This window comes from Crotalus tigris, unplaced genomic scaffold (assembly GCF_016545835.1).
Source record: "Crotalus tigris isolate CLP2741 ecotype Arizona unplaced genomic scaffold, ASM1654583v1 scf7180000023589.2044511, whole genome shotgun sequence".
Classification (NCBI taxonomy): domain Eukaryota; kingdom Metazoa; phylum Chordata; class Lepidosauria; order Squamata; family Viperidae; genus Crotalus; species Crotalus tigris.
Window position 1 is genome coordinate 400,864 of NW_024100062.1, and position 14,343 is coordinate 415,206.

At 39.2% G+C, this 14,343-nt stretch overlaps 1 protein-coding gene across 3 annotated transcripts in view; it reads right to left on the reverse strand.

Annotated features, from left to right (window-relative positions):
• Positions 1–14,343, reverse strand: part of ADAMTSL1 (ADAMTS like 1) — a 495,749-nt gene that overhangs the window by 12,801 nt on the left and 468,605 nt on the right. For all 3 annotated transcript variants that reach the window (XM_039319408.1, XM_039319407.1, XM_039319410.1), the window contains 4 exons: positions 11,302–11,436; positions 5,841–6,041; positions 4,013–4,193; positions 1,830–2,037 (listed from right to left, as the gene is read on the reverse strand). In XM_039319408.1, coding sequence (XP_039175342.1) covers positions 1,830–2,037; positions 4,013–4,193; positions 5,841–6,041; positions 11,302–11,436 — 725 coding nt within the window. The remainder of the gene's footprint in view (positions 1–1,829; positions 2,038–4,012; positions 4,194–5,840; positions 6,042–11,301; positions 11,437–14,343) is intronic.

Sequence of the window (14,343 nt, forward strand, 5' to 3'; positions counted from 1 at the left end):
TGATAAATAATTGCATAAAATCCCCTCTCTGCAGTCATTACAAGAGACATATCAAAACTAGATTACAGGAGACAGGGATAATGGAAAGGCTTATTTTCAAAGGGTCAAAAGAATATGCTTCTTTCCTCTGCATTTTGGAAAAGGTTAATAATTGAGCTTGGCCAATAGGAAACTGATATCCTTTGGGATGAACTCTGTGATACAATAACAAAATTCCATTTATATATAGACCATAATCTGTTCTTAATTGTAATTGGAATAATCAATTTGTGGACCTGCCTCAAAATGCAGTTGTATATGTTTCCATAGTGCTTAAAAACTCCCCTCATTTTCCTGGCTGGAGAAATATCACATTAGAAAGCCAACAGGTCAACCGAAGTCGATGAATTCATATAGCTTTTGTTAATGAGCCTGGATATGACATCATGGCACGATATAAACTAAGTCATCTCCCTAAGGGACCTGGAAGACTGCATGCATTAAAAAAAAAACATCAACCCTTACCTGAAATTTCCAAATGAGGAAAAAAAAAATCCCCAGGAACTATCCTTACTAAAAAAAAAGGTGGCATTCCTGTTACAGAAGATCTTTTATGTTTCAATGCATGGCTATGGGTATGTAGGTTTTAGTGCAGAGATTCTGCTAGTTGAAAAATGATGCATTTAGTTTTGCTTGAAGCCAGTGCATATCGGCACTTTGCAATTATTCTTCAACTCATCTATGATCCAACTTGTATTCTTCCATTTTGTTTTTACTGCATTTTAGTATAACATGTGTTTGGAATTCTGCACCTCGATATGACCCACGGTCTAATCAATAAAGGTGATGGTATTATTATTATTATTATTATTATTATTATTACTATCTTTTATTCATTAGACATGAACCTCAGTCAACTGAACATTCAAATTGGCTGGCGTTGATGGTTGACACGGGTTGCTATCAACATCCTAGGTGTCAACCAGGTACCTCTTTAAAATATAAGATGTTCCGAGTAGCGCAGTTTTTCGTAACATTGCTGGAGTTATTGCAGGAAGCTGCAGTTTCTTGATGTATTTTGCAAAGTTTTTGGACATAGTTCCCAGGGCCCCGATGACAATGGCTATCACTGTTACACGTTTTGTCCATAATCGCGCAGTTTTGATGGCCAGGTCGCGATATTTTGTAATTTTTTCCAGTTCTTTTTCTTCGACTCTGGCATCTCCTGGTATTATTATTATTATGGATCATTGCACAGTCAGCCAGATGTTCAGACTGGATTTGGCATTTTGTCTACCTATCGAGTCCTTACCAAGGACCTGGGATAGGCAGATGTGGATGTTTGATGGTATTACAGATATCGTCACAAGATGGAAGCAGTTCCTAGTAAGGCTGCCTTTTGCAATTGACTAATGGCAAATTTGTCAATGCCAATGGTGTTCAAGTGGTGCTTCAGTTGTTTTGGGATTGCACTCAAGGCGCCTATTACTATTGGTACTACCCTTGCTTGCTTTTGCCACAGTCTTTCTATTTCTATTTGTAGGTCTTTGTATTTTGTTATCTTCTCCAGTTCTTTCTCGTCTATTCTGCTGTCTCCAGGCATCATCACCATCATCATCATTATTATTATTAGCCTCAACTCCACCCAGTCATAACTAACTACCTCAGTTTTGTTCTTCCTTTTGAACTATTCATTCTTCCTTCATACTTGTTTTAGAGTTCAATCCTCGTTCATGTTCACTGTAAGACCAATAATATTTCTTTCTATTCAATGCAAGTAGATCTTCAATTACAATGATACCTTTGCCCTCTCAGAATCACAATGATTAGTGTGGGCCAAATTTACTTACCTGTCCCCAGGCCGAAGTTGCCCACTCTACACATAGCTGTCTATTGCAACTCTGAGTATCTACTGGACGCTTGGCAAACTGAGCACAAATATCACTGGACGCAGGTACGGAAATGCCAGCAGCTGTCAGTTTTTGACAAGTCACCCTCCGGGACTGGATACCCCCACCGCAGCTTTGGGTACACTGAGACCATAATGTCACCATCCATCTAATCGGGAGAGGTAAGGGAGCAGAATTTTCAGTGAAATTACTTTGGAAAGAACTGTAGTAGATTACAAAGCTTCCAGTTTCATTTCTTCTGAGGCAACACTCCTTTATCTATTTGACTAAACCTAATGATTTCTTACTGTTGGCATCTAAAATTGGAAAAAATAACATTTCCCTGCAATGAATAACAAAGATGGTAACAAGTGGCAGAAATGGATCCAAACTCACACTACTCACACAAAGGTGAAATTATCAGTATGTTTGGGATAACTGAGAACATTGCTTTATTTAGCACAGTCAAATCTAAGCGGCTTCCTCTAGCTTGGGTCCTTCACAAACATTGTGTTTATACCATCTCTCACCATTGGTCTAGCCCAGGGGTAGGCAACCTTGGCTCTTTTATGACTCGTGGACTTCAACTCCCAGAATTCCTGAGCCAGCAATAGCTCAGCATGGAAACCTCTCCCTTTCCCCTCAGCATGGCTGGCTCAGGACTTCTGGGAGTTGAAGTCCACGAGTCATAAAAGAATCAAGGTTGCCTACCCCTGGGCTAGCCTAAATGGTGATAGGTTTCTAGAACAGAGATGTAAAAGAATTCAATCATGGATCGCACTGGGAACAAACATAGATATTACGCTCCCAGAACAGTTCCACGTTGAAGCTGGGGAAATCCATAGGAGGTGGGATCTTGGTTTGTTAAGAACACAAAGTGGCTGAGGGTGAGGTTTTTTATGTGTTCCTTTATTTTGAAAGCACCCCGGGTATGATAATGAAATAGGATTCTGACAGAGATGCATCCTTTTCAGCAGCACTTCTTGCAATGCCCATATGATCGTGTTACCTTACACTGTCATGTTACAATCACAGAAGGAAGATTAAGAGGATGTCCTGTTCTATTAGTACTAGCAACAGCACTTAGACTTATATACTGCTTCACAGTGCTTTACAGTCCTTCTTAAGCAGTTTCCAGAGTCAGCATATTACCCCCAACAATCTGGGTCCTCGTATTACCGACCTTGGAAGGGATGAAAGACCGAGTCATCCCTTGAACTGGTCAGAATCAAAGGAACCGAACTCCTGGCAACGTGAGCAGAGTTAGCCTGCATTACTGCATTCTAACCACTACGCCATCATGGCTCATATTGTAATGACAGAATGAATTTAATCAATAGGAAAATTGACTGAACTGGAAAACTGCAAATGTGGATAGTAAAACATAAAGAAGGTGCTGGAGACAATTTGAGGACAATTCTAATGATCATATGCTTTTTACTCATCGTGTCTTTTAATTCTCTTCTTTAGCTGTCAGGCCCCAGATGTTAGTGATATCTTACACCAAGATGATGGATACTCTTTATTTTATTAAAAGTCTCAAAGAACAGTAGCCTCTATACACAATCCATCATTAAGCATTGGCAATTTCTTTGAGAAATAATTTTTCAGGCATTGGGGTTCTCATTTAGTCAAGACGTATTAGAAAACGTGGTTGGAATATAATGGTGGTGATTTGATACTGGAGAATGTGCCATGCCACTTAAGGAATGCGCTAGTCCAGATTATGCTGTGTCATGTTAGTACCATATTTCCACCCTTTACAAAAGGAACGCAAGAAGGAGAAAACTTCCCCCACCCTTATTATGGGAATTGTAGTCCTAGCCATGTATACATCACGGAAGATAGGGCTGATGCATTTCTTTCTGATGGACTCAACTTTATGTACTTGCCTGTCAAGATGCACAGTACTTCACACCTGCCAAGTTTAACTTGTCAGGAGATATTCCTTGATAATAATTGACAAAGATATCTTACTCTGTCCTGCAAAGAGATTCCTTGATCCCTGGCTGCCAGGCAGATTAAGCTGATAAAGCAATTTTTGCTACAATGCTTAGGCAAGTGATGATTCTCTAAAGGTTAGCAATCCTTGCCTCATTGCGAAGTTTTTGACACACATTGCACATTTCAATGGAAGGCCAAACCTTGAAGGGCAATCTCTTCTATTGCACGCCACAGGTTGCAGATTTGGTTTGGGTTTTTCCACACAGTGGGATATGTTGACCTGGGTTCCATCCAGTAAGCATTTCAGCTGATGATATTGTAGACCCTTATTGCCACAAGAGGCTGAACAAGGTGACATCTTGTCCACTGACCATCGGTAATCTGAAATTGCAACAGTTCAATTAAGTGGAAAAGCCTAGCCGTGTATGCATCTGTGTGTACAATAAAGCTTTAACCAAGCTATGCTAGCAAATATGGAGAGCAACCAGTGGCTAACAGACTGAAAGAGGTAAATCCATATGTCAATAGCAAAGAAAGGAGATTTAAAAGATGGTGCAAATAATTTCATACACAAGTAAAATAATCTTTAGAATCATCCATCACAGATTAGAGCCCTACAAGGAAAGGGAAGTGGCAGAAGTTCAGACTGGTTTTAGAAAGAGCAAGACATAAGTAACATTCAGCTTTCCAAAAGGGCCTGAAAACCTGGGAGCCCCAATGGGGATGTGTCATTCTGGAGGTCATTGATGGACTAAGCTAAGACCCTGCCTTCTCCCCGTGTGCCTCTTGCTCTCTCCCTTCCTACCTTGTCAATTTTAATGTTAATATTTATCGTTTTAATGTTTAACATTGCTTTTGTGATGGTGAGCTGCCTAAAGTCACCTCTAGGCCAGATGGGCGGCATATAAATTAAAGAAAGAAAGAACCGTTTGTTGCTCATATGCAGTATGCTGTAATCCAGTGGTTCTCAACCTGTGGGCCGGGACCCCATTTGGGGTCGAACAACCATTTCACGGGGGTCGCCAAACAACGCAGTCCGCCATTTTTTTCCCCTTTTCCTTAGCTGTGCTACTCCCTTTTATTCTATTGGCTTTTGAAAGCCAATAGAATAGACTCTCTTGAATAGAGTCTAATTCTATTGGCTTTCAAAAGCCACTAAGAATTGTCCAGGCTGTCTCTGCCCTGCTGAGCCCGCCTAAAGTCCCATTCCGCAAACGGTGCTGCACCAGTTGAGTAGTCCTTGATTTACGACCAGTTGAGTAGTCCTCGACTTACGACCGGTTGGGGGGTCACAGCATTAAAAAGGTTGAGAACCACTGCTGTAATCATTAAGTAAATTAAAGAATACTCCCAAAGGTCCATAAAGAATACCACCCAGTAACTTTGTAACTGTTCAAAGTCACCCAGTAAGCTTCGGTGGTTGAAGGTGGACTAGAACCTCAGTCTCCCCACTCTTAGTGCAAGACCTTTACAGCCTTATTATAATGCTCCTACCAGTCTGCTACATTCTAGTACTATTAAATGGCTGTCTTTTTTCCCCCCTTTCTTCTCAGGGTAAGCAATCTGACATAAAACCTACGTAGGTTTTCTCAGTTGGGTTTGTTTTTATGCTGAAAGAATCTAGAAAAATTAATCTAGCAGGAGTTAATACTGGGACAATATACAATATTCTAAAATAGAACGTATACTCCTGTCCAGAAACTGTTTACTTTTGTATGAGATTTGCATTTCTACAGCATACCCAGACTAGGTTGGATGGCTTTCTGTTTGGAATAAACGCCTGTGTGGTGTTAAGCATTCCCTCAGACTCCCTCTGTATAGCTTACAGGAAACTCTGATAACATTCAATGGCAAAGACGTATCAAATATTCAGAAAACCAGAATAAGTCCCGTCCCCAAACTATGTATTTCACTTATTAGTTCAAAGGATCTACTTGGATTCAGTTGTCATACTTCGAAGAAACTAGGAGAAACTGAAGTTCAGACATGGGAAAATTACTGGTTGAGTGATCTAGAACTATGTTTTACCTTGGATGACCAGAGATGTTTTTTGAATAAGCAAGCCTGCCTCATTCTGAGCCCTGCAGCTGATTTCTCCCTGATAATCATTGCTGACATTCAGGATCTGGAGAATCTGACCAGATGCTAACACCTGATAGGGCAGATGGAAGGGATGACCGTCGTAAAACCAAGTGATGTTAGGAATGGGATGACCATTTACTGGGCAGCCTAGAAGATTTAAAGAAAAGCAGAAAAAAATAGGTCAAAACTTAACACACTGGCTAACCACGTATTCCTTGTTATAACACAAACATCTGGGAAATCAAGGTGGACGATGAAACAATGAATCAGCATATTTGTCTATTTCCAGCCTATTTCAGCTTTGAGATCATGAGATTACGTACTTATATGGGAAAGGAAAGAAAAGCAGTTTAGTTTGAAACTGATGGTAAAAATCCTTTCACGAAGAACACTGAGTTCCACCTAGGCCAGTGGTTCTCAACCTTTTTAATGCCGTGACCCCCCCCAACCGGTCGTAAGTCGAGGACTACTCAACCGGTCGTAAGTCGAGGACTACTCAACTGCAAGCACTGTTTGCAGAATGGGACTTTTGGCGGACTCAGCAGGGCAGAGACAGCCTGGACAATTCCTACTGGCTTTCAAAAGCCAATAGAATAAAAGGGAGTAGCACAGCTAAGGAAAAGGGGGAAAAAATGGCGGACTGCGTTGTTTGGTGACCCCCATGAAATGTTCGTTCGACCCCAAATGGGGTCCCGACCCACAGGTTGAGAACCACTGACCTAGGCAAATACGGAGAGCAATCTGAGAAGGAATGAGATGATTCCTTGTAAAATCAACAATTTATTTATTCTCACCCATGTCCACAAAATAGCTCACAAAATTTATGATGAAGACCGCATTGGAGCCAATATCACAGGGAACCTGCTGAGACCAACATTTCATGAAGCAAATAATAGAACAGAATAAAAGAGATGGAGAGGTCTTCTACTCCAACTTCCTGCTCCAGCAGGAGACCCTATAGTATACCATTTCAGACAAATGGTTGTCCAATCTCTTCAGCTGGAGTACCATTATTTCCTGCAGGCACGTTGTTCCATTGATTAATTGTTCTCACTGTCAGGAAGTTTCTCCTTAGTTCTAGGTTGCTTCTCTCTTTGGTTAGTTTCCATCCGCTGCTTCTTGTCCTGCCTTCAGGTGCTTTGGAGAAGAGATCGACTGCCTCTTCTTTGTGGCAGCCCCTGAGATATTGGAACACTGCTATCGTATCACCCAATTTCATATCCTGCAAAGTCTCCTAGAGTGCTACTGGATGTGGGCTATTGCAAATTGCAGTTGGTTTGATCACAGTTATGTTAAAACACAATCGTTGTGTATTTCTAGTACTTAAACTATTAAGAAAACTGGAAAAAGATGAGCTCCTAGTCCAGGGGTAGGCAACCTCGGCTCTTTTACGACTCGTGGACTTCAACTCCCAGAATTCCTGACTCAGGAATTCTGGGAGTTGAAGTCCACGAGTCGTAAAAGAGCCGAGGTTGCCTACCCCTGTCCTAGTCAGGATCATTTTGGTGCCTGCTTTATAAAACACATTCCTCACCCACAACTTATTTATTTTAAAGTAGTCTGCATCCCCAGTCTCTAAAACACACACGGAAATGCACACAATGCCATTTTAAAATCCAGAATGGGCACGTTCAGGCTTTATATATCATTAATTAACTTTATATATAATTTTATGAAGCAAACTCCCACCGAATTTCATTGTGTCTTAATTCTACTTTTCATAGCTACGGCTACATGGTCATCTGGCTTCTCCAAAGAGTTCAGCAATATATCAGGAGGAAAAGCTGTACTTCCATTCACCTTCTCCATTTCTTTCTTCTGGGCAGGGCTGACAAATTAGTCCAGAAGTGAAGAGGAAATCAACGGACAAGTGCTGGGATAATTTTTTTATGCATTTACCCAATAAAGTGCAAAAGGAATAGGTTCCTATCATTACACAATTGTTATAATTAAATAATGGAATGGCTCGCATAATAAGAAGACATGTTCTTATTGTCCAATCTCTGAATCAATGGAGCAAGTTGTCTTACGCTCTCATTCCATAGTCCATGGGAATGAGATATGATAAAAGAAAAACACCAGCTCTCTATGATTCAAAGCTTATGCTTGGATTCAAAAAGACCCTGGTCTGATTTGAGAACTAAGCAAACTTGATATGGAAGTCACTAAGGGAGAAAACAATAAATATGGAACAGCAGGATTTCCTTTTTACGGCTGACTGTATTTCTCTAGTCATAAAAAGCACATTTTCCTGGCTAACACCACTGTCCTTATTACATACCACCTATGAATCAGAGCTTTTTTTTTTTTTTACAGCAACTTGTATTGAAAGTCTGGGTCACTGTCTGGGCATCACTAAAGTGTTTTTTTCTTTTGCCTTCAAGTTAGTCTTGACTTCTGGTGACTGCACGGACAAATTCATACAATTTCCTTAGCAACATTTTTGGAAATAGTTTGGCATTCCGTTCTTCCTATGACTAAGTAACTGGTTCAAAGTTGGCTTTGTATCTAAGGCAGGACAAGAACTGACAACCTCTCCATTATCAGCCTGATGCCTTTAGCAACCATAGCAAACTGGCTCTCCATCATTAAAATACACAGGCGTAAAAGAAGAGGTTTATTAAACATAGCGCTCAGTTCCAACAACAGACCACTTCAGCAATTCATAGTAGTGTTTATCCCATAATGATAAGGATTCATTTGGTATTATGCTTTCTGTCACAAAGAACCTTTCTCCAAATTTGACTCAATAGCAGCTAACCATTTAAAAAGTGTGAGGCTGGTGAAGTAGGTATCCCAAGCGTTGCTTTTTCCTCTTGAGTCTGCTTCTATAGCTTCAATATTTCTGGAGGAAAAAACCTGCTTTATTCTGGTTCCATATGTCTGAATAAAGAACTGCTGTAATCATGCAGAGCAAGGTCAGCAAATCAGATTTTAATACTTTTTAAAAACACCTTCTCCTGTCAACTGATTATTTCTTTGCCCAAGCTCTGATATCAGAACTAACTTAGCTAAGTAAAATGTTCCTGAAGTGGAACTGGGGAAAAAAAAGAGGGTCTTAATTTATCTCCTTTTTTTCTGTTATACTGCCCTCTGCCACCATCTTTTTCTGTTTAACTAAAAGGGTGAACAGGTAATTTCAGGGAAATATGGCCAACCATCAACTTATCTACCATTTCATTTACCATCCAGCATATCTTCAATAGTAAACTAACGAACAAAAAAGTCCACTTTTCTTTCTAATAAAATTGCAACAATAAAAAGAAAATAACCTTACTTTTTCCATTAAAATATTTCTTTTTGCTTGGGGGAACGAACCATAATTTTGTAACAGGATTATATTTTTCCCCCCTAACTACAGAGTTGGAGATCAAATTATTTTTAAAATTTGAAATGGATGATTGACAAAACATTATTAAAACGATAGCATTTCAGAATTGCTTCAGGCACCTGTTTACGAAGAGCTGATAATGTATAAATGCAACCTCTCTCTTGAGTTATATAATAGTACAAATCAGTAGTTGCTAGGGATAGATTTACAGTCCTTGATTGAAGTGTTACTTATTAATTTCTCTTGAAATTTGTGAAATCTGCTTCATTCCAAACACTGCAGGGTAGCTTATTGCTTGGCTGGATTATAAAGAATTTATATATTAAAAATGATAACACGAGAGAGAGAGATTTTTGGGCACTGGAGTAGTGCTGATTTCTACCATGCAACTTTCTCAAAATATTTCTTCCTTTGAAAAAGAGGATTTATCATTATTTTTTTAACCTTATTCTCAACACACTTGAACAACTCTTTCAAATTTCTCTTCATGGTGTTTTTGAGTTTATTGCTGAAAGTGATGGAACACAAAAGAATGCAGTCGATGCATATCTTTCCATCACAAATGAACCTTCCGGATTGGCTAATTTCCTATCTGAAACCAACCAATCAGAAGAGACCCTTGGGATTTAACCAAAATGTAGTCAACCAGTGAGACAAAGACAACTAAAAAAATGACTGCTCAGTGGAAAAGTACTAGCCCACATGCTCTTGTTCACTTTATAATTAAGTGCAAAAAGCATCATAATCCATCTATGTAAATTTCCCTAAAATGCTTTTCTCCTTAGAACAAAATTTCAACAGATTCTTTTTTTCCCCCTCTCACCAAATTGAACTAAGACAAAAAAAATGAAGGAGAATGTTTCCATATAGGATTTGTGGGCATAATTAGCAAGGCATTAGGTCAACATGCTTATCAAAGACATTCCTTCAACCAAAATGACATAGTGAGCTTTGTGATGTCAGTTCTCTCTCTTAAGTTTGTGCAACATTATGTTACATGTACAAAATGGGTAAAGGTAATGTTAACTGGGTGAACTTTGTGCCCCCTTTCCTCCCCTGAGGATGCTGTTGCCTCCAGTCACTATAGTCATTACTCTTGATAAACTGAGAACAACTTGGCAATAAAGATCTTGTGATTTACAACCCTGATTAATCAAGGTACTAGATAAGTAGAGAATCTGGACTGGCTCTCAGTCGATAAGTAGCAGATAAGTAGCAAGGAACTATAGTTCACTCATCCTTCTTCTCTTATACCAGGGGTAGGCAACCTTGGCTCTTTTATGACTCGTGGACTTCAACTCCCAGAATTCCTGAGCCAGCATGGCTCAGCTTGGAAACCTCTTCCTTTCTCCTCAGCATGGCTGGCTCAGGAATTCTGGGAATTGAAGTCCACGAGTCATAAGAGAGCCAAGGTTGCCTAGTCCTGTCTTATACATTCTTATAGTTAACTTAGAAAGTGAATGAGGAGTGCGCAGGGTTTCTTTATTTTTCATTTTAGCCATTGGTTTATACATACTTGATTTCATTAAATTATCATATGCCAGGAAGATCATATTCCTGGGTATCTAAGAACATATGTGGGAGAGGACACACTTGGGACCACTTATTAGACATATCCAGAATTTTCTGCAGAGCAAAATTTGAAAATATTTCAACTTGGGACTAAAGAGTCAGATTCATACTTTTGGCAAAACAGAAGTAGCCCTTATTACTTGCAGCATCTTTATTTGATAGGTAATTAATCTACAGCTGCTATTTTTTAATAACCCTCCAGAAGCTTGCAAGTACAAACCCTAAATAAATTATTTTTCACCTAGAGAAAGAGAAGCCAACATGTTCTGGGCAAAATTCCTTGCAATAATCACAGAGCATTACAGTACATTGGGGAGTAGATTTCTACTTAATCTTCAACAAAAAAAGAAAAACAATTTACCAGCCGCTATTTGTATTTGAAAATGAAGCTGATGTAAATGAATTGTGTTGGACCATGCACTCATGTAACCATTTATTTCCAGCCTCTTGGGGGTGTGGAGAATAGATTTAGGACAGGTAGCTTTTTAAAAGGGTGGAACTTACCTATGAGCACAGAGCTTCCTTGGCTTAATATTTTTCTTGTTCCTGAAGGAGACGTGATCACCGAAGGAATGCCTGGCCCCACGAGTGACAGAGTGGTTGCCATGTCTTCAAATTGAGGGGGGAGTTGTGGTGGATCTGGGAATATATTAGAGAGACAATGATACAATAAGGAACTTTCTCCCTATAAAGGAGATTAATGCCTAATGTTGTTTAGTAATCCGTTCAGATAAATCTTGGTGAAATGAATTCTGAGAAAAGGCCATTTTTTAAAAACTGCACGCCAGAGAGATGGATAAGAAAGCAATAGAGAGAGAGAGATGGAAGAGGAATTCCTACAAGCTAAGAAAACTTGTGTCAACAAAAATTAAAAAAAAAAACAAAACCAAAACATGGCCAAAGTCATACCCTGAAAAATAAGATCTGCCAAAGGTATTGATGTATGATTTGGGGAAGGCACCCAGGTTTCTAAAGGGGCACACTTCATCAACAAATCTACAGTAGGTTTTGCTTAGTCTAGCCTGCTGTCTTTCTCTTCTCAAGCAGTATGGAGTAAAAGTGGCACAAGCATGTTATTAGGTAAGGAAATCCATCACTGAGTATCATAAATCAGTCCCAGGAATACATTACCCCTCAGCCTCTGGACCTGACAATGCCTTTCTAAATCACCCAGCTAAATTTAAACTGTTTCCTATTGGGAAACATAAGACAAAGTAAACTTCACCCTTCGATGACCTGAGTCCCTCCTTTTTTGTTGTATATTTTTTTTAAAAAGCTGGCAGGCTGAGTTTATGCATTTGTCAGCAAGGTGTGAAATTGGTACAGTGTCACTCGGTGATTTATTACAGGCCCTGCTTCTCCAACAACACTGGGACAGAAAACAGGAGGATAGTGTTTTCAAGGAGGGAAGCTGGCTATGGAGACACAATCCCTTCTGCCTTCAGCCACTGCCAGAAGACCTCCCAAAGTTAATTGATCCTCCCCAAACCCTGAACCTAGTGCAGGGGTTGTCAGTACAGGTTTCAGGGATGTCAGTGGGAGTTGGGGATGTGTATGAGATTTTCAGCCAGGTTTAAAGGTCTGGCCCTCCAACGCATTTCATGTTAATTGGGGGACAAGAGTAACAGAATTATATTGCAAAAAATAAAACATATATAAAAAAGTATATGAATAATAATACATAAAGCGTAAAAAAAAAGAAGAAAGAAAGAAAAAAAAACAATCATTACAAGTTATAGAAAAGCTAAATAATATTTTTCCATATCCAAATTATGTTGTATAAAATTTATCCATTTTTCCCATACCGCAAAAAATTTCTCTTGGGATTGCTCCTTTAAAAAAGCCGAAATCTTTGCCATTTCTGCCAAATACGAAACTTTATAAAACCACTCTTGTAAAGTAGGCAAGGATTCCTTCTTCCAATATTGTCCTATTAACAGCCTAGCGGCTGTAATCAAATTTAACATCAATATAACCTCCTTAGCATCACAATCAATAACAATACCTAATAAAAATAATTGCGGAGTATATATTATTCATCTTAAAGCTTATGTTATGTATATTATTATTATATATATTATGATTACGATTTTTATTATTATTATTAATTATCTTATAAATTGTAAACGTTATTTTTAAAATTTGTTAAATAATCCTATATTCAGTTCTGGGAAGTCGGGGGGGGGGTGGGGTGGTTTGGGAGGGGGGGTGGATGTTTATCTGTAAAATTTCTGAAAAAATTCAAAAAAAAAAAAAAAAAGAGCCAAGGTGCTCAACCAAAAAAAAAAAAAAAAAAAAGAATTATATTGCAAGGACATTTGTTATGGATACGCTCTTTTAATTCACAGCCATTAGCGGCTTCCCCTCTGTTGTTGTTGTTTTTTTGAACAGCAGAGATTTCTTTCGGTGGCACCACTACATAAGACAAGTTAATTTTTATCCTCGCAGTTGTCAGGTAAGAGCAAAGCTGAGGGAAATGGCTGGTCTGAAGATGGGAGAGATGAATGGTCCTTGAGCCCCTCTCCCTGATGCACCCCCTAAATGTTTTTTTACATCTTGGTTTTCCACACAGTCTCAAATGGACTCAAAAATAAAACTCACTGAGTTGAATTACATTTATTAGCAGGAAAATATTTTGGAATGCTGCCTTTCATGGTTCAACCGTTTAAGTGTCAAGATAGCATTCTCAGCCATTGCCATGTGAAACGATTATAACAATATTCCAAAGATTAGCTTTACTAGGCAGTTTCCTTAAAACAAGTCCGAAGTGGAGAAATTGGAATCAACGACAAAAACTTTAATGTGTCTTTCAGGAGACAAATGTCATCAATGGCTGCCCCATCTGGGTTGGAAAAAAATCTGGGTGACCATCAGAAGACAAGGGAAGAGGCACAGAAAACAGTTACTACAGTATGGGTAGTCCTCGGCTTACAACCACAACTGAGCCTCGATTTTCCATCATTAAGTGAGTTTTGCCCCATTTTACAACCTTTCTTGCCATAGTTGTTAAATGAATCACCACAGTTGATATGTTAGTAAGTGAACCTGGCTTCCCCATTGACTTCGCTTGTCAGATGGTCACACAAGGTGATCACATGATCCCAGGGACACTGTAACTGTCATAAACATGACCCAGTTGCCAAACATCTGAATTTTGATCACGTGACTGTGGGGGGGACGCTGCAACGGTCAGAAGTGTGAAAAACAGTCGTACGTTACTTTTTTTCAGGGCGGTTGTAACCCTGAATGGTCATTAAATGAACTGTTGTAAATAGAGGACCACCTGTATTATCTAGTAGTCTTACACAGACTGTGGTAGCCCAGATTTGGTAGCACTGGGCATAAAATTACGATATGCATTATTTAAAATGAAAATTGGATCAGTTTTCCAGTGGAGGGGGAAGAGTGTCAATAAAGAGCGGGTTTCAAGCATGTGAAGAGGAGGAAAGCTATCATTTCATCAAAGCCCAATTCTGAGAAACATGTTTGCTATGGGATCCAAGGACATTTGTGAAAAAAGTCCTGTTAATTATCAATTGGAAAACT